The following is a 22,020-nucleotide window of genomic DNA, read 5'->3' as shown; positions in this document are numbered from 1 at the left end:
ACATTGATTGCCATGCATCTGGTGGAAGAGAGAGAAAACCGCTCACATCGTACGGGTAACCGTCATGTTACTTATCCGCTCGATATGAGCGATGACCATTGGATCTGGAGGCATAGATTGAAAGAGGAGACGTGATCCGATGGTTGACCATATTCGATAAGGTAAACAGGTAGAGTTATATAAGATTTGAAGTCCGATATGGATGATGCATTGGCGAAGATTCATATTTCGCGGGAAATCTTGGAGCAAACGGAAATAATGGTCGTTCAAACATTTCAAGTGAACCTAACACACTCATCTGTTACAAAATAGGTGGCCACCTCCCTGTGAGGTATTATACAGTGATGATAACACAGAACAGAGGAACTCAGACGGACAGAGGTAGGGAAACCAGATAGCCGAGAAGCAGAAACGAGAAGTCAGGAAGTCGATGGCTTTAAAGCCACGAACTGACAAGGGTAGAAAAGGCAAGAAAAAAAGTAGGAAAGAGAGTTATTTAAAAGCAGAGAGAAGAAACCGAGCTGACCTACAGGAGCAAAGGTAGCGTCGAGCCAGGCAGAGCGAGAGAGAGTTAGAGAGTCTATGAACTCAAGAGAATTCTTGAGAGGTTCAAGCGAACTCCTCTGTATATGCCTGTCATAAATGAGTCTCACATTGGGCTCATACTACTGTGACCAATAGAGGTCGAGTTTCAGTAAGTAGAGTCTGTGTACTCCAGAGACTTGGGGGATCCAAGTAAATCTTGGTTATTCATATCTGTTGTGTGAGACTCAAATTGAGCTCAATATTGTAAAATATCTACTTTTGAAAACATAATAGAGAGGCCACCACTGAAGGCTGGACCGAGAGACGTAGCCCAGGAGTATTGGGTGAACTCCTTATTAAACTTATTGTGTTTTCCTGTTATGTTTTCTCTAAGCTGCTTCAGTTTCTGTGTATTTCACAATATTATCGATCTGTTGCATAAAATAACATAGGCACATCCATGCACATGAGTTTGTAATACCTTCATTGTTTGTCTTACCATTATAGCATGATTTAATTAAATATCACATTCAGAGTAATTGAAAGGTTCAAATGGATGTCAAACTGCCGATTGCGATAGAGTTATGAACCCAATGGACTTACTAAAAATAGTTTATTAAATATCACATCTGCTACACGGTGATATGTTAATATCGGTGATATTGAATGTTGTGATTGTTGGATTCTCACTACGTTGCAATTGTGGGATTAAAGCCATGATGTGGCGTGTGGGGAACTCTATTAATGTTGACTTTCATAAAGTTGCGATTGTGGGAGTCTTATGAAATTATGATTACGATAAAGTGGTGGACCCAATGAGTTTATCAAAACATTTTAATATGATATCTCATTCGGTAGGGGAAATCGGCAATCGGCTATGTTATGTGAATGACTTGTAAAAGACCTCTGAAAGTTGCAATTGCGATTGAGGTAGTGATGCAGCATGTGGGACCTCGTGTGGGTATAGCCTCTCTTATAATGTGATTTCCGTAAAAAGGCTAAGTTATAATTGATTGAATATTAACAAACGACCCCCCAATATATTTTAATATAACACCTCATGCATAAGTCAGTCCCTCCACCAATGAATGGGTCGATTCATTTATTGGAAAAACTCATATATCTATACACGTTGAAACACTTCACTTGAGGTAAGGGATTCAGACATCGATTAAAGAGAGAAGAAGTAAGAGTTCACAGCTCGTGAACTTAAAGGAATAGAGGAAGCTAAAGATCGAGTGGGAAGGGAGAAAGTCGAAGGACCAACAGGGAAAAAGGAAGCCGAAGGACAAGAAACTCTATTGATTGGGTTAATCTTTCAAAGGCGAGAACCTGTAATGAATTAATCGAGTACATAATGAAACCTGAAGAATAGTTCTATGAAGGGAGGAGTAGCCAGCACCAGCAATGAGGCATTTGTGATTTTGTTTCTTGGAAGTAAGATATCGCGATAGTAAGAACAGTGAGAAGAGGTCACTCATGAAACAATTACCACAATAGTAAGAACAAAGGGTTGAAAACAGAGAATTGTGTTCGTGTAGAAATTGAGGGCTTAGCACAACTTATCCAAGATATCATGTTGAAAAGCATCAGTAGATCTTGGAGACATTGTTGGAGATCATGATGGCTATTTAAAATCATCATGAGGTAAGTTTGCAGACTGTGTTGGAAAGTATGAAGAATTGTGAAGACTCCTTCATATGAAGACATGTTGTCATTGATGTAGCAATGAAGTTGTAAATTGACAGAATTTAATGAAGAAGGTTTTGGGAGTGGAGAATTACTATCAAACATATCTAGACAAAATATAAGAGTGGGATGGAGCTCAGAGAGTTTGTGTCCTAGAGGTTGGAGCCTCGAACAATCCAATGTTGGTGCCTTGACAAGATAGGGTCGAATCCCTTGAGGTTGGTGCCTCATAATTTGAAGGATTTGTGTCCTTGGAGTTGGTGCTCCTAAATCCAAGGTTGGTGCCTTGACAAGACAGAGTTGGTGCCCTGGAGGTTAGAGCCTCACAAAAGACCAAGTTGGTTCTTAGCAATGAGTTGGAGCCCTATATATATTATACCCGATTTATTGTAAACATTACATTTATAAAAAAAATTATTTCTATTGTTCATTTTGTGTTCTAAATATAATTGATTTATCTCGTAAAAGTAACAATTGAAAAGAAATATTGATTCACCCCCTCTTAGTATTTCCAACAATACTTCTGTTTTCTTAATTACTTGAACTAGCCACAAAATCACCAAGGAAAGGAGTTCTCCACCCAACCAATGAGTATGATATCCACTACCTAGAACAATTATATGATTAGTGACCATAAGAAGTCATTTACAAGACTCTTCTTGATCCCTAGAAGTTCATAGTCTCGGATTCAACTAAGAACATGGGCTAAAATTTTGGATTGTACTCACCAACCATGTCAAGAATGCTTTAGTCGGTAGCCTCCTACCTCCCTCAATAATGAACTTTCTAAGGATTACAAGCTTGCAAATTTATTCTCGTCCCTTGGAGCTCCTCCAACTAGGTACTAAGTTCACAAGCTTGTCTCAATGTTTTATTCCCTCTCACCCTCTGAGATCCCTTTTCCTAACTGAGGATATTTGTCTCTATGGAGTGAAATAACTATGTTTTAACTCTTTGGTAAGTGAAACTCTCATTTAGCACTTTCTCCAGTAATTTTATGGTTAAATATAATTAATATTATTTATCCCACAAATTTATCAAGTAATTTGTAGTCAAAAAAATATTTACACCTTTTAGTGACAAATTACCTACCATGTAAATGATAATTGGTAAACATATTCTTAGGGTGGTTTAAGCAATTTTGACTTAAAAAAAAAAAAAATTCCACTGGAAACACAAGATAACTAAAAATTTTAAGTTATATAGTGAACATAAGATTTACCAAAACTCCATTTGGAGAAAAACCAAAGAGAAAGAGATTAATATATTTTTATTACAACAATTCTAGAAAACATTACAATTCACTTGGTTACTTCTTCTTTTTCATCCACTCCCTTTTAGTTACGCTTCTTTCAAAAATAATATTCATTAGAATACTATAAACAAATTAATCTAAATAACATTCATTAGAATACTATAAACAAATTAATCTAACTAACATTCATTAGAATACTATAAACAAATTAATCTAATTAACTTAATTAAGTAGATAAGAAGAAACATTGAGTTTTCATGAGATCCAAAGACAAAAAAAAAAAAATTCTTTAGAATTATATGCTTCTAAATAGGAAAAAAAAAATTAAAAAATCATTGGAATAAGAGAAGAATAACATGGGAAAAATCATGGAGCGTGAGCCTAAAAATGGTTAAAGTTTTACTTTTATGTAATTTGACAAAGTCAAAATGAGACATTACAACATATCTTCCATTGTAGAATGTGGACTAAGTCAAAATGCTTAACATGAGAGGAGATAATAAGACATTAAAATATATCTTCTATTTGGAATGTTAGCAATGTCAAAATGTTTAACATGGAACGAGATGATAATAAGAAATGACATGGGAAAAAGAGAAGAATGACATGGGAAAAAACAAGAGTGTGAAAATCCAGAGTCTAAAAATGCTTAAAGTTTTACTTTCATGTAATTTGACAAAGTCAAAATGGGACATTATAACATATCTTTCATTCTAGGATGTGGGCAAAGTCAAAATGTTTGACAAGACAAGAGATAATAAGACATTACAACATATCTTCTATTTGGAATGTTGACAAAGTGAAAATGAGCAATTACAACATATCTTCCATTCTAGGATGTTGACAAAGTCAAAATGCTTATGTTTGACAAGAGAGGAGATAATAAGACATTACAACATATCTTCTATTTGGAATGTTGACAAAGTGAAAATGAGCAATTACAACATATCTTCCATTCTAGGATGTTGACAAAGTCAAAATGCTTAACATGAGAACAATAATAAGACATTACAACATAATTAACTTAGGTAAGTAGATAAGAAGAAACATTGACTTTGACATTACAACATAATTAACTTAAGTAAGTAGATAAGAAGAAACATTGACTTTTCATGAGATCGGAAGAAAAAAAAAAATCTTTGGGATTCTATGCTTCTAGATAGGCAAAAAAAATAAAAAATCATTGGAATAAGATAAGAATGACATGGGAAAAACCATGGAGTGTCAAAATCTAGAGTCTAAAAATGCTTAAAGTTTTACTTTTATGTAATTTGACAAAGTCAAAATGGGACATTACAACATATCTTCCATTCTAGGATGTGGACGAAGTCAAAATGTTTAACATTACAACATATCTTCTATTTTGGAATGTTGACAATGTCAAAAAGTTTAACATGAAAGGAGATGACAAGACATTACAATATCTCTTCCATTCCAAGCTCAAAGCGACAATGAATTAAGTTCCATATTATTTTTTATTTTTTTTCAATTAAAATTATCCTATTGACATTTACTATTCATAGTTAATTACCAATCTTCAATTATTGTTTAATTTCTTTTAAGTTTTTCACAATGGCAACTAATTTCTCTATTATTTTTTTTTCTTGTCTAATTATTTTAGGTGTAGGGCATTTTGGCTATTCCAAACTTGGTCCAAAATCTAAAAAACAATGTTTTATTCCCTATACACTACTTTTCCTTGTGATAAAAACATGTACAAGTGGGTCAACATATATCCAACCCACTTAAATATGTTAAAAAAATTAAAATAAATAAAATAAATTTCCTTAATTTGAGGTGGAGTTCACGGACTCACCTCCTATTGCCTGTGGCCCAACTATTTCTCAAGAGAAAAAACTAACTTGGATAGGTATAAATAAACCTCTATGGGACATTATCCCCACTACATAGCTTATAAGTTTAACCTATATAGTAGGGATAATGCCCCACTAATTTTTAAATTTGTATATGATTAAAATTACATTTTACGCAATAAAAAATCTAAATCTAATAACGTTAAAAAATAGAAATAAAAAAATCTAGTACCTATTATCTTATAAACTGGATTTGTTGCTTTTGGTGATGGGCAAAGTGTCTACTCGGGACTTTGGAAATTCTAAAACAGTTTTATATTTTTAAATATTATATTTTGAAATGGCATTGTTTAAGGATGTAACAAAATTGTTCTCGAAGTTTGATCGGTGTAACCAAAATTTAAAAAAAATGGCTCAAATGTCTTATAATCTTCACCAATATTTTGTAGGTTTTTGAACTACTCTTTTTTGAAATTATAAAAATATCTTAACTAAATAAAATAAAAAATATTTTGACCAGATCATTATATTATAAATAAAAAATATCTTGACCAGATCATTATTTTATAATATATATTTAATTGATTGAACCAAATCTTAATGATGTAATTAATCTGAAAAAGATTATTATTTACATTATATCACAAAATTCATACTATTTACATTGGTAAAACGGAGTTTGAACCCAAAAAATAAAAATTATAAAATATATTCATATTATACACATGTACTGCCCACCCATTCTAAAAACTCTCTTGTCATTACTCTTCGATTTCTCTCTCTCCTCGATTGATTTCTCTCTGCTGTTGAAGTGGTTTTAACGAAGAATGGAAAATGACGAACAGCTTGAACTCGAGCATAAACTGTTTGAAGCAGGGAGGAGGCTAGAAATTCCACCGACATCGAAGGATGAGCTACTTGAAGCTTTAGAGAAAGTTGAGTCCTGCCTGCTCTTGGTAAAACAAGCACCTTTCGTATCAACTCTCGAAGCAATGTTCCCTGCACATGTTTCTCTGGTAGCTCGATACCTTATGAGGCACCCGGACAAAGATGTAATGCTGTTGGTCATCAGTTGCTTCACCCAAATCGCCAGAATAACGGCGCCTGACGAACCATACAAGGAAAAAGAGATGAAAGAGATATTTAAACTCATTGTGGGAAGTTTTAAGGAACTGGAGGAGGCTAACAGTTCATCATTTAAAAGAAGGTTTGTAATTCTCAAAACCGTTGGAGAGATCAAGTTGTGGACAGTTATGCTGGACCTTGAATTAGACCACCTGGTCCTTGATATGTTCAAACATTTGCTTTCTGCTGTTTCTCAGAATAATTTCTCTAATGATGTGTATGACTCCATGAAAACGATTATGTCTGGGGTTTTGGATGAAAGCGATGATATATCGGAGGAACTTTTGTGTGTTTTACTCATCAACTTGAGAAAAGGAATGAGGGATTCTTCACCGGCTGCGCATTCGTTATGCTTAGATGTCGTCGCATGTTGTGCTGAAAAGCTAGGGCCGTATTTTACAGCAAAAATTTCATCCAATCAGGAAAATATTTGCAGTTGTGTACATGGGTACAACGAAATTGTTTATGATATCTGCAGGGAAGGAAATCAGGAGATTAATGCTACACAATATACAACTGCGAGTCCAGAGGCTATATTGCAACCAGGAAGCGGTAATGCAGAGCCAGTTGCAACTTCTGTGAATAATCCAAACCAAGTTTCAAGCTCTGAATTGATTAGGGCTGAAAAAATGAGTAAGAAGAGGAAAAAAGAAGCTGAGAAAAAGCCGGTAAGTTCCAATGCGCCTAGAGAACAGCGGGCGATAAAACAATCACGCGTCAGAGAAAGCCCTACACCGATGGTAGACAGCGAAGATAAGGGTTACAGTGGTGTAGGTTTAACAGAAGGCAAAGTTGGCGAACCGAAGAATAATCTTTCAGTGCCGAATCCCTCAAACCCTAACAGGCCGCCCAGGAGGAAGAACATTTCGGAAACGGAGAAGACTGTAGAAGCATTCGGAGAAGATGAGAAGTTCGTTGGACGAAAGATAAAGGTGTGGTGGCCTTCGGATAAGGAGTTCTATGAGGGGGTTGTTGAATCGTATGACTCCAAGTCGAAGAGGCACACCATATTATATTTCGATGGTGATCGTGAAAAACTTCAACTTTGGAAACAGCGCTGGGAGTTTATTGACCACGTAACTCGTCTAGAATGTAAGTGATGAGTAATGCCCTTCTCCATGATTTACTATGCTTAAACTAATTTCCTTCTCTCTGGATGGATTGTTTAGTTAATGTTCATAGCGTGTTTAATATATTTGCTTTATTCTGACATTCTTATGTTTCACTCCGTATATTTCACCAATCAGAACGATGATCGTAGGATTTATCCATTGCTTCTGTTGCAGAGAACGATGGATGGATATTTGTGTCGAAAGCTCATGCAAATATTTATAAAAGTACGTTTCTGTTTTGCCAACTCAAAAGGCTTAACGACTGGATTCAAAACATGAGCAAGGATCAGCTTTTAATTAGCAGGTTAGATTGTTGAATGCTTGGATTACCTGTTAAAAGAATGTGAGAGTGCTTTGAAACATTTCAATGGTCTGTAAGGCTTCATTTATGTGCATTATTGGACATTATCTTGTTTTGGACCAAATTTAAGGTAGTATTCCCTACCCTGTTTCTGTTGGCATATAATTGAAGTGTTAATGTGGAATTTAATTGAACTACGGTTATGATGTTGAGTTAGAGAGGTGGATGTTATTAAATGATGACATTTATATTTATATTTATATGTGTTAAATTATGGTATTTTCTATTGTTAGAGCAGTTTACTTCTTTCCTTTTTATTAGTTGTATATTATCAATCACATATACATTAAGTAAAGGGCAGATAGAACATTAAACCCTCAACACAAAACAAATCAATACAAGAGACACAAGATGTGACGGCTAGCCATGGACAAACCCTAATTGAGGGAAACCTTTGATCAAATCTTCTTTTATCTTCAATAGTTTAGTAGAGAGGAATAGTACAAAATGAGAATTGTGTAATTTTATATCAGCAGCAACAAACCCTAGATTAGCAAAGTCAAACTTTGGCAAACAAGGTGAAATTGACCTCCAATAAGATTGGTCAATTTCTGGTCAACTAGCCCTAGAACATCCTGAAGAAACAACCCTTGAATAGCCCCAAAAACATAGTCAAACTGTTGTTGACTGAAGTCAACTTGCTCCCCAAAACTAGGGTAGTCAACACTCGTCAAACATGTGGATGGATTGCTTCGATTTTTGTGCCCAAATCTATGGCCTGCTTAGGAGAAGTAGCGACACCAAAACTGCACCCTTGATGAGTCAACTCTTGGTCAACCCAAGTCAAAGAGACCTTTAGCAACTTTTGCATCCTCCTTTTAGTGTCCTCGTTGCCACGGAGAACTAATCATCGTGACCCACAGGAAAAGTAATCATCCTATTCCACAGTCGCCACAGAGAACTAATCATCCTGTCCTACAGTCACCGCAAGGTGTCAAAGGGGAAGGTTGAACCTTTTTCCCTGTACATAGTGCACCACTAAGGGATGGTGAGTCACCCTCTCGTCGCATGTCACTCCAGGAAGTACCCCGTGCCCCACTAGAGCTCCTAAAGCTCAATACAACATACTCGATCCTCATAACAGGATCTCTGAATGACACCAAGTCATTCTCGGAAAGTCAGTAATTTGACCATTCCTAGGGGCTTCATAAAAATGTGAGCGACCTCTTCATTTGTATCGATATGTTGGAGCCTCATTGCTCCTCGCTGCACCATATCCCAAATATAGTGGTACGTAATATCGATATACTTGGAGCGATCATGAAATATGGGATTTTCTGATAAACGAATCCCGCTCTGGTTGTCCCACGGGATCACAGTTGTATCCAATGTAAATCCAAACATCTCACTGAAGAGCTTTCACAACGAGATCGCCTCACAAGAGGCCATACTCGTAGCAATATACTTTGCCTCGGCAGTGCTCAAAGCCATCGATTTTTGCTTCCTGCTCATCCAGGATATCGAGGCAGATCCCAAAGACAAATAACACTCAAAAGTGCTCTTTCCGTACACCACACTGCCTACCCAATCAACATCGGTATATCGATGTAGTCTCACATCTCTCATAGTGTATCTCAACCCATGAGTGATTGTGCCACAAAGATATCTTAATAGATTCTTGGCACCAATCCAATGTGAGTGCTGAGGCTCAACCATATGTTGAGTCAATATGTTGACCGCATTCAGACAAGAGTTCACCAAGAACATCAATGCTCCGATGAGTTGACGATACTCAGTATCATTTTGTAAAACGGGTTTGGCAGCACTACCACTTAACTTCTTGAAGTCAAGATCCATCAGGGTAGTCACGGGCTTGCAGTCCACCATACCGAATCTCTCCAATATCTTCACCACATATTTTCCTTGAGATAGGAAAATGTCCCCTCGCTTCTGCTAGACTTCTAGTCCTAGGAAATAGTGCATCAGTCCTAGGTCATTCATCTCAAATTCACAATCCAACTCCCTCTTACATTTCTGAATGAGAGGGTTTGCATCGGTTAGAAAGACGTCGTCAATGTACCACACTAGTATGAGAGGATTGTCATCTTCAACCTTATAGTAAAGGTTAGGGTCGGCTTCATTCCTAGTGAATCCCAGCTTCATCAAGTAGCTATCCATCCTCTCATACAATGCCCGAGGTGCTTGCTTCAACCCATAGAGGGCCTTCCTCAACCGACACACATGAGATTCTCGATCATGAATCTCAAATCCTTCAGGTTGCTCCACATAGACCTCCTCTTTGATCGAAAGATGCAAGAACGTGGTCTTGACATCCATCTAATGTAGGTTCCATCCTTGCGAAGCAGAAAGGGCTATGATCGAGCACATGGAAGTATATAGGGCAACAGGTGCAAATATCTTGTCATATTCTATACCTTCCTTTCGAGAGAAGCCACTAGCGACAAAACAAGCCTTATACTTTTTCACACTTCCATTAACTACATGCTTTATCTTGTAAAGCCATTTCGAAGTGAAAACTACTTTGTCCTAGGGTCTGGGGACCACATCCGAGATATCGCTTTTCATGATGGACTCATATTCTTCGGTCATAGCATCCTTCCATACTTGATGTTTGATAGCTTCTGCGAATGACAAAGGCTCATTTTGGATGAGTGTCTTCATGATGGTCAAGTATCCCTGATACTTGGACGACTTCTTACTTTCTTGGAAGGTTCCCTTAGGTGCAACATGCCCTTTAACATCATCAAGCATCCCCCTAAGCCATGAAGGCCTCTTCCTCGAAGAGGAAGGCTCTTGCAGAGGGGGATCAATAGAATTCATTGCTTCTTCCACATCAGGCATCATCTCATCTTCCTTTTCCTTTGGTTCCCTGGTGTCAGTTTCGTTGGATCCCCTTTCAGTAGGAAGATTGTTAATTTTGCTAAGATCCATATCTTCGTCAAAGGTGACATCATGGTTAATCTCGATTTCCCTTTGACCAGCCACATATTTTATAGGCCTTAGTGTTTTCACTATAGCCCATGAAGATTCCTTTCTTTCCAGATGCACCCAATTTATTCCTTTTCTCCTTCAGCACATGAAAATATACGAGACTTCCAAAAATTCTAAAATGAGATACGTCAGGTTTCTTAGAAGTGAACATCTGTTAATTTTAGGTATGTTCCATGCTTAGAGGAATTTATTTCAATTTTCATTGTTAGCTCAATATCTTTTCCAGATTAGCAATCACATCAGCATTAAAGTAAATTGCAAATAGAACATAAAAATAAATCGCAAAAGACAAGCCAAGACAAGAGGACACAAGATGTGGCACTAGCTAGGAACAAATCCCAATGTGGGGATACCCTTGATTAATTCTTCTTATATGTTCTTTAATAGTTTAGTAGAGAGAGATAGATAGTATGTTTACAACAAAATTCAACACTTTGACTTATCTAGATAAGAGAATTGATCATCTCTAAGAAGATCATACCTAAGATCACTTGAATACATGCTAGTTCAATTGATTCTCCACGGTGACTCCTTCACCTATCGTTTTGCTACATTTCGTCATCATGCTGCGCCTCACCACGCTATACCATGTTGCACCCATCATCACTATGCTACATCTCGTGATGCTTCATTAATCATCACTGTCCCCATCGTTGTACTGCGTTATGTGCCATTGTTGCACCATGTTGCCATACCGACCTTTCTGCTGGTTTCACCTTGCTTGCTTGGTATCCCTAGCATGTTTGTTATCCTTAGCATGTTTGTTGTCCTTAGCATGATTTTTGTTGCATTCTAGTTGTCCCATGCATGATAGATGTAACATTGCATGCTTGGTGTATTTGCTGTTAAGTACCATACACCTGTCCTAATGTTAGTTAGTTGTCCTTTGTATGCTTCTCTCCTTCGGACAAGGATGCTTCGATAGTTCCCAGCCGTTCTGGCAGCTCTGGCTCTTCTTGGCAATTCCGCCAGTTCCTAGTAGTTCCGACTGTTCTTGGCAGTTCCGTTAGTTCTCTGCAGTTTTAGCAGTTCTGGCATTTGCAGAAGTTCTGGCATTTTCGGTAGTTCCCGAAAGTTCTTGACAATTCCGGTAGTTCGTGGCAATTCTAGCAGATCCGGTAGTTCTAGCAGTTCCCGGCAGTTCTGGTAGTTCCTCGCAATTCTGGTTGTTCCAGTAGTTCTGGCAGTTCCTAACAGTTCTAGTAGTTCCGTCAGTTCTCGACAGTTCCAGCAGTTCTGATAGTTCTAGTTATTCCTATTAGTTCCCAGCAGTTCTGGCAGTTCTCGATAGTTTTGGTAGTTCAAGGAGTTACAGCGGTCTCGGCTATTCCGGCTATTCCAAGTAGTTCCCAGTAGTTCTCGGTAGTTCCTCATAGTTCTGGTAGTTCCTTATAGTTTTAGCTTCTCGTAGTTCCGGTAGTTCCTGGCACTTCCTGGCAGTTGCAGCATTTCTAGTAGTTCCAGTTGTTCCGGCTGTTCGTGGCAGTTACTGACGGTTCTAGCTTCTGCCCTCTAGATTAGGGCGGCGTTATCTCTTAGGATCTCTCCTCTATTAAAACACAAAGACAATTAGAGAGGAAGAGATCCCAAGTGTGTTGAAAAAATGACTTGAAGGCCACCTCTATTTATACTAAAACGTTGAGCACAAGTGGGGTTTATTTAGTTATTGTCTGACCTTGACGAATTGTCCCATAACACAAATAAATTCATATCTCCATGAATACTTATCATAATCGGATGTTATTTAAATCAATCCTACACCTCTCGATGAGAGGGATCCAAGAAAAATATCAGCTTCCATTAATAAGATGACCCACATGAAGTTTGGCCCTAGTTGCCAATTTTAACACTCCCTCTCAACTAGGGAGAATTCCATCTGCCGATCCATATGTTTGACTATACTATCTCCGCCATCATTGTCCTGCATTGCTCTGTTGAGCTTTTCTCTGCTGAACCATGAAGAGGAAGAATTGATCGAGAATGTCTCATACCATTCTCTATTAACCCGAAGTCAGTTTCATCTGAAGAGAGTGTGTCACATCGCTCTTACTAACCCGAAGTAAGTTTTATCGATCCGAGATCAATATCAGAAGAGAGTGTCTCAAACCACTCATACTGATCCCAGATCAGTTTCATTGATCCCAGATCAATGGAGGTCATCCTAACATAGGGAGTATAATAGATACAATGATGCATCGATCGATAGTACTACTATGGTCCCTAACCCCTTTTCCCTACTCATTGATCAGATGAGAGGTACTTCCCATGAATCCCAGACTGCATGGGTAGCATGCCTCGATAGGAGAACTAATCATCATGTTTCAAAGTTTCCACGAGAGAACTAATCATCCCGGCCCATAGGATAACTAATCATCCTGTTCCACAGTGGCCATAGGAGAACTAATCATCCCCGCCCATAGGAGAACTAATCATTATGTTCCACAGTTGCCATGGGAGAACTAATCATCCCAGCCCACACGAGAACTAATCGTCCTGTTTCAAATTTGCCACGGGAGAACTAATCATCCTGTTCCATAGTTTCCATGGGAGAACTAATCATCCCAGCCCACAGGAGAACTAATCATCGTGTTCCATAGTTGCCACGGGGTATCACAAGCGAAGGTTGAACCTGTCATCCTGTACATAGTGTACCACCAGGGGAGGTTAGTTTCCCTATGGTCGTATGTTACTCCAGTAAGTACCCCAAGCTCCTGAGAGCTCCTAAAGCTCAATGCATGCAACATGCTGGACCCTTATAAGAAGGTCTCTCAATGACTCCAAGTCATTCGGGAAAGTCATAGATTTGACCTTTCCCCGAGGCTTTGGAAAAATGTTTGTGACCTGTACATTAGTCTCAATGCGATGGAGCCTCCTCGCTCATCGACTTACCATATCCAGATAAGGTAGTGTCTAATGTCTATCTGTTGGGGCAATCATCGAATACAAGATTCCTCACTAATCGAATCCCTCATCTGGTTGTCATAGAGAATCGCATTGGTATTCATCATGTGTTCAAACAGCTCACTTAAGAGCTTTTGCAATGATGTAGCTTCACACAAGATCATACTCGTAGCTATGTATTCGGTCTCGGTGGTGCTTATAGAAATCAATTTCCGCTCCCTACGCATCCATGATATCGAAGCACAATCCAAATAGAACCAGCATTGAGAAGTGCTCTAGTGATCCTCCACATCGTCTGCCCAATCAACATTCAAATAATCATGCAATTTCATATTTCAGGAAGTGTATCTCAATCCATGAGAGATTGTGCCCTGAAGATATCTCAGAAGATTCTTGGCACCAATATAGTGAGGCTCAAACAAATATGAGCTCACCATACTAACTGCAAAACATATGTTCGAACGGAAGTTCACCAAGAACATCAACATGAATGATTTTATGAAACTCAGACACATTTCCCAAATCTGGTCCAACATCACTACCGTATATCTTTTGAAAGTTAAGGTCCTCGAGGTAGTCATAGGCATGCAATTTATCATTCCACATCTGGAATCCAACTCCCTCTTACTTCTGCAAATGAGAGGGTCTGCACCTATCAGAAATAGGTCTTCCTTAGAAGGTGCCGATATGAGAGGTCTATCATCCACAACCTTCGGGTAATGGTTTGGATCAGTTTCACTCCTAGTGAACCTCAACTTCATGAGACAGCTATCAATCCTCTCATACTACACCCGGGGTGTTTTTCTTCAAGCCATAGAGCGCTTTCTTCCACCTATATACATGAGATTCCCAATCATGAACCTCAAACTCCTTGGGTTGTTCCAAACCTGTGGACCTGCTAAATGTGGGGAATGGCCTGCTTATAATATTTTCCTTCAATACATCTCAGACATGTACCTTCATGCTCTTATTGAATTCAGACATCCCTATCACCATCTGACCCACATCGAGAAGGGCCCCATAGGTATACCTCAAATGTTATAGATGTGATATGTCAATTGACATGATCCCCAATGGACCATCCTGCAACTTGATACGAATTTGCAACCCAGAACCCATGAGAAAAAGGATCTTTGAAAATTCTATTTTTTAACATGTACCTTTCCATCGATGAATGCCACCCTGAAACCTTTGACTTCCATTTCTGAGATGGACACCAGGCTCTTATTGTGATTAGCTACATAAAGGAGATTCTTGTAAATGAATAGAGTTACCCTCATTCAATTGAGGGGTAACATTCCCTGCACCTTTTCTAGGATAGATGGCATTGACTCCAAGTATAATCCCACGATTGTTTCCATCTCTACAAAATTAGAGAGTGCACCCTACTATAGGATGAAGTGCATTGAAGCACTACAATCAATAAGACACATTCCCAAAGAATCTGAAGGAGAGGGCCAATACAAGATAATGCTTCTTTATCTTATCAAAAACAACATTTGATTCTTCATTCCTCGGGTTCCTTTCTTTCTTGGAAGACTCAGCCATTTCGTCGATGACCTGCATTACCTGTCATTCCTTTGATCATTGAAGATGTCCCTGGAATGATTGTTATCTTCATCAAGAGATTTTTGTTTGCCATTCAGACACTCCTTCGCATAATGGCCAAACTTATTGCAACCAAGGCATATATCTTTCCTTCCACCCTTAGATCCAGAATTCCCAATCAAATGATCTTTAGGTAGGCCATCAAAAACTTCCACTGTGCCATTTTGATAATATTCTCTGCTTCCACTTCACCCTGGTGAACTTGAAGAGGGATGAGGAATCCACTAATCCTTTTGTCCTTTCCCAACTATATTCAGTGATTTCTCTTTCACTCTTGCTTGGGCATTGTCCTCACCTTAGCTTTGATACCATGTTAATTTTAGGTATGTTTTATGCTCAGAGCAATTTATTTCAATTTTCACTATTAGCTCAATATATTTTCTAGATTAGCAATCACATCAGCATTAAAGTAAACTGCAAACAGAACATAAACATAAATCATAGAAGACAAGCCAAGACAGTAGGACACAAGATGTGGTGCTAGCTAGGGACAAACCCCAATGTGGTGAAACCCTTGATCAATTCTTCTTATATGTTCTTCAATAGTTCAGTAGAGAGAGAGAGAGATAGTATGTTTGAAACAGAAGTCAACACTTTGACTTATCTAGAGGAGAGCATAGATCGTCCCTAAGGAGATGATACATGAGATCAGTTGAAGACATGATACTTCAACAGATTCTCCAAGGTGACTCCTTCACCTATCGTTGTGATGCATTTTGTCATCATGCTGCACCTCACCGTGCTACATCGTGTTGCACCCATCATCAATATCCTACATTTCATCATGCTTCATTAATCATCATTGTAGTGTGTTATGTGCCATTGTTGCACCATGTTGCCATACTAACCTTTGTGTTGGCTACACCTTGGTTGCTTATTATCCCTAGCATGCTTGTTGTCCTTAGCATGCTTGTTGTTGCATGCTAATTGTCCCTTGCATGCTAGTTGTAACATGGCATGCTTGGTGTATTTGTTGCTATGTACCATACAATTGTCCCTAAGTTAGTTGTCCCTCGCATGCTTCTCTCCTTCAGATACAGATGCTCCGACAGTTCTCGCCAGTTCTAGTTGTTCCTGCCAGTTCTAACTGTTCCCAGAGTTCCACCAGTTCTCGACAGTTGCGACTATTCTGGTTGTTCCTGACAGTTAGGTAGTTCCTGGTAGTTCCTGGTAGTTTTGGCAGTTCTAGTAGTTCTGACAATTTCGGCCACTTCAGTAGTTCTTGGCAGTTCCAAATGTTCCGGCAGTTCTCGCTATTCCGACAATTCTAGCAGTTGCAACAATTCCTAATAGTTCCGACAGTTCTAGTTGTTCTTGATAGTTTCGTACAGTTTCAGTAGTTCGAGCAATTCCAACACTTCTCGGTAGTTCTCGACAGTTTTGGAAGTTTTGGCAGTTCCGGCTATTCCAGCTGTTCCCAATAGTTCCCGGTAGTTCTGGTAGTTCCGATAATTTCGACAGTTCCTGGTAGTTCCAGCTTCTGGTAGTTTCGAAAATTCTTAGCAATTCTCGGTAGTTTCTAGCAGTTTCGGCAATACCGGTAGTTCAGGTAGTTCTAGCTGTTCCGGCTATTCACGATAGTTCTGAGTAGTTCCAGCTTCTTCCCTCTAGATTAGGGTGGCATTATCCTTTAGGATCTCTCCTCTATTAAAACCCAAACACAGGTAGAGAGGAAGAGATCCCAAGTGTGTTGAAAATGACTTGACGACCACCTCTATTTATAGTAAAACGTTGAGCACAAGTGGGGTTTATTTGGTTGCTGGCCGACCTTGATGAATTGTCTCATAACACAAATAAATTTATATCTCAATGAATACTTATTGGAATCATATGATCTTTGGATCAATCCTACACCTCTTGATGAGAGGGATCCAAGAAAAATATTAGCTTCCATTAATAAGATGACGCACATGGATTTTTGCCATAGTTGCCAATTTTAACAACATTTCTTTGGGAGTCTTGGAACCCAATGCTTGATGAGAGCATCGGTTTTTCACATATACAACGATATTCGCATCTTTGGCCCATAGAAACTTCGGAATTCTTTGATCGTGAAGCATAGTATGGACAACTTCCACAATCGTACAATTATTTCTTTCCACCACACCACTTTGCTCAAGATTGTATGGTGTTGAACTCATTGTATTCATCCTCAGTCCCATTATTAGTCCTTAAGATTTTGATCTTCTTTTTGGTTTGATTCTTGATCAAGGCTTTGAAGTGACAAAACCAAGTGAACACTTCATCCTTCTTTTTCAAGTGGTATATCCATGTCTTGCGAGAATAATCATCTGTAAAAGTGAGGTAATATAAATATCCTCCCAAAGAGTTCACAAGAATCATACCAGATATGTCTGCGTGAACCAACTACAATATATCGGAGGTCTTGCTTTGGCTTGATGGGAATGGTCCCCTATTGAGAATTCGTTCAACACATCGAGGACATACACCTTCTTGCTCTACTCGGAACTCGGGCATCCCTATCACCATTTGTCTTCCATTGGGTAGAGATTTATAATGAAGGTGAGCAAACCTCCGATGCCATAGCTCAGATTGAAGTGATGTGTCACAAGACACGAGACCCAATGGACCTCCTCCGACCTAATATAATGAATCAACTCGAAACCCAAGTGAAAGCTTCCTTAAAATTCCTTTTCCATATGCGTACCTTGCCATCGATAAAGGTTAACTTGTAGCCTTTGTCCTCCATTTCCAAATGGACACCGGGATTTTTTTTTAGATGAGGTACATATAGGAATTCTTGCAAATGAATTGTATTACCCTAATTCAATTGAAGAGTGACATTCCCTATACCTTCCACGGGATATTTTACGTTGTCCACAAGAACAATTTTCAGGTTGGTCTCCTTCTCTATCAGATTAAAGAGAGCTTCTTTAAAACCAGTGAAGTGCCTTGAGGAACCACTATCAATAAGCCAATTTCCCAGTGAGTCCGTGGGAGCAGTAGTAGAGAGGTCCACTGGTAGACAATATTCATCTTGCTTATTATTAACAACATCAGAATCATACCTCGAGTTTCTTGCCTTCTTGAGGGGTTGTCCTCTTCCTTGATTTATCGCATCTCTTTTACCTCTCCCATTGCACCTGAAATTCCTTTGATTGCCTTGAGAGTGATTTTGGTCATCGTCGTGGTGTGAGTCCCTTTTATCAAGGCACTCCCTCACATAGTGGCCAATTTTGTTGCAATTGTCCCATCGACCTCTTCTTTCACACTTTGGTCCAACCTTTCCTTTAGATTTAGCCCCAGAATTGTTTCTTCTTTTAGCATGAGAAGAAAAGGAAGAGCGATGACCTTTAAGTGCGAGAATTTCTTTCTCTTCCATCCTTCTCTCTTCTTGAATACATCTAGCCATCAATTCCTCAAATCCTGGGATGACATTATTGTTTAGAAGAGTAGTCTTGAATATATACCGTTTAAGGGGAAGTCCTCCAAGAGTTGTGATAATCATTTCCCTGTCAGGAACTACTTCCCCAATAGATAGGACATCATTCTTGATCTCGGTGATGCTTAATTTCCCTTCTTAATTTCCTTCAACTTATTTCTAAGGAACAAAACTTGATTTGCATCATTAACTTTAAATAAACTCACGAGTCTATCGTAGATTTTCTTGGAGGTTGTTAGCTCGGAAACATAGGCCACAAGGCGCTTGTCGATAGAATCCTCAATGATCTTCCTTGCTTTGACTTATCCTTTCGACCGCTTGCTTTTGGCAGCAGTGGATTCATTTGATGGAGGTGAAACAGTATTGCCTCTCACATGGGCCAACACTTCATGATCTTCTAAAGTCAGATCGAGAGACATCTTCAATCTGTGATAGTCAGACTTCTCATGGAGCTTGTCTTTGGCGGGGAAGAGTGTTGAGGAACCCATGAATTTTTTAGGATAGCCTGGCTCACCTTCTCTTCGGTGACCGCTCTTGCTCTTGCTTGGGCTTTGTCTTCACCTTAGTTCTGATACGATGTTAAATTATGGTATGTTCTATGCTTAGAGGAGTTTACTTCTTTTCTTCTTATTAGCCACACATTAAAAATCACATATACATTAAGTAAAGTGTAGATAGAACATTAAATGCTCAACAGAAAACAATCCAAGACAAGGGACACAAGATGTCGCAGCGAGCCAGGGATAAACCCCAATGTGGGGAAACCCTTTGATCGAATCTTCTTTTATCTTCAATAGTTCAGCAAAGAGAAATAGTAGAAAATCAGAATTTTGTAATTTTATATCAGTAGTAACAAATCCTAGATCAATAAAGTCAAACTTGGTCAAATGAGTTGAAATTGACCTCCAATAAGCTTGGTCAATTTCCAGTCAACTATCCCTCAAACAGCTTGAAAAAATAGCCCTTGAATATGTAAAAATTTCTTTTTTCCCACCCCGGTTTTCAGTTTCATCTTATTTCTCCCATGTAGTTAAATGCCCATTCCCATAACCATACATTTAACAGACTGAAAAAAATAAATATGGCTGAAAACACAAATTCTGGAAATTTTTCAGAATGCTGGAAATTGTAGAAATAAAAATCAGTAATTAAAAACAGCCATTAAAACACATTAAAACACTGATATTTTTGGTCAACTTGACCCTGGAAAAACCCCCTACAACTTTTGGGGAAAACCAGTTTGAGAGCTCTTCTTTATTTCTGAAAATTGCCTTTTTACAGTGAGAATTATTCAGCAAAAAATCAGCAAGCAAATTTACAACTTATCTCCTTTCCCGTGCCTCACGGCAATCTGGAAATTACAGCAAACAGGACAGCAATAAATGTTGTACGGCCTCCGTTTTGTGTGCAGAAAAATCAGCAAACTGATCCTCAATTTTTGTGCAAAAATCTTCCTTTCACTATGTGTTGAATCAGCTGTACAAATCTGCTCAACTGCTGCCTTGGAATCTGTGCCAAGCTGCTGTCTCCTTCTCCTCCCTGCTCAGAAATCTCTCTTGTTCTCTTGTTCTCCTTCTCCCAATTTGCTCATGAAAGAATGAATGACCTTTTCCTCCTTTTCCTCCTTTAATATAACTCCAAGTGACTTTTGGGTGATCCAAGTGACTTTTGGGTGATCTCTAAATCCAATGGCTGAAATAGATTTAGATCAATGGCTGAGATTAAATGCTCATTTAAATCTCACTTTCTATTTTTTAATTCACCCCACTTTAATAAAGACCCACTTAGTCATTTATTTCCAAAGTCACTTTTCCTTTCTAATTTTTCATTGACTTTATAAAAGTCACTTTAAAATTAGACTTAATAACTTTATCACTTAAAGTCACTTTTAAATTAGATTTAACTTTATAAAATTATAAAGTCACTTTAGCAGAAAAATTAAATTCTTTTGGACACTTTTCCCTAGGCCAAAGATCAAAGCCTAAGGGAACCACTTGTCCTCCGGTACCAAATTTCAACACTCCCTCTTACCGAGGAAGGTGTTCCTCACCACACCCATCTTGTCTCTGAAGTAGACATGTTTGCCCCGTGGTAAGGCTTTGGTAAGGATATCTACAACCTGCTCATCAGTGGAAATATACTCAAGCTTCACAGCTCCCTTCTGAACATAGTCTCTGATGAAATGATATTGATATGCTTTGACCTGTCATGAAATACTGGATTCTCCGTGAGTTTAATGCAACTCTGATTATCACAGTAAATCACTGAAGGTCTCAACGGCTGACAAAATAAGCCAAACAACATCTTGCGAAGCCAGATAGCCTCACAACTAGCTAGACTGGCTGCCATATACTCTGCTTCCGCTGAACTCAGTGCTACTAACTGCTGCTTCCGGCTGAACCATGACACTACTGCCGAACCCAACCCAAAACAACACCCTGAAGTGCTCTTCCTATCAGAAGCACAACCTGCCCAATCAGAATCAGTGTACCTTGCCAATCTCACTCCATCTGCCTACCTGTAGTCCAGACCATAATCCACTATCCCCTGCAAGTACCGCAAAATGTGTTTTGCAGCCACCCAGTGAACCTTCCTAGGCTCACACATAAACTCACTCATCGTGTTGACTGCAAAACAGATATCTGGTCTAGTGTTGACCAAATACATGAAGGAACCAATCAGCTGCCTGTACAATGTGGGATCCACCAACTCGGATTCCGAAGCATGAAGCTTCTTCCAGTTGGTGATCATCGGTGTCGACATGGGTCTACAATCCTCCATGTGGAATCTGCTAAGGATGTCCACAATATACTTCCCCTGCCCCAGGAAGAAATGCCCCTCCTCCTGCCACACCTCCAAACCCAAAAAGTAATGCATCAAGCCGATGTCCTTCATCTCAAACTCCGCCGCAAGATCTCTCTTGCAGTGCTCTATGAGTCTCTCTGCACCTGTAATGATCAAGTCATCCACATACAGCACCAGAATGAGAGGCTCCTCACCAATCACAATAAAGTAAAGGTTCATATCTGCCTCACTCTTTGTGAAACCCATCCCCTGCAAGTATGCATCTATCCTGGAGTACCAAGCTCTGGGAGCTTACTTCAGGCCATAAAGGGCCTTCTTCAATCTGCACACATGGGACTCCTTCCCATGCACCTCAAAGCCGTGTGGCTGCTCAATGTACACCTCCTCTCGTATGAAGCCATTGAGAAATGCGGTCTTCACATCCATCTGGTGGATCTTCCAACCCATCTCTGCTGCTATCGATATAATGG

The 22,020-nt window shown here is 38.9% G+C and overlaps 1 protein-coding gene across 1 annotated transcript; it reads left to right on the top strand.

Annotated features, from left to right (window-relative positions):
* Nucleotides 1-6,110: 6,110 nt before the first annotated feature.
* LOC149197161 (sister chromatid cohesion protein PDS5 homolog D-like) lies at nt 6,111-7,508 on the top strand. The gene has a single exon (XM_089408584.1). The coding sequence runs from the start codon at nt 6,111-6,113 to the stop codon at nt 7,506-7,508; it is 1,398 nt and encodes a 465-aa protein (XP_089264710.1).
* Nucleotides 7,509-22,020: the final 14,512 nt, after the last annotated feature.

This window comes from Pinus tabuliformis, chromosome 2_2 (genome assembly GCF_031772625.1).
Source record: "Pinus tabuliformis cultivar Carrire ecotype Pingquan chromosome 2_2, CPIR1, whole genome shotgun sequence".
NCBI classification, from domain to species: Eukaryota; Viridiplantae; Streptophyta; class Pinopsida; order Pinales; family Pinaceae; genus Pinus; species Pinus tabuliformis.
The sequence above is the reverse complement of the archived record's forward strand: the minus strand, read 5'-3'. Positions and strand labels throughout refer to the sequence as shown.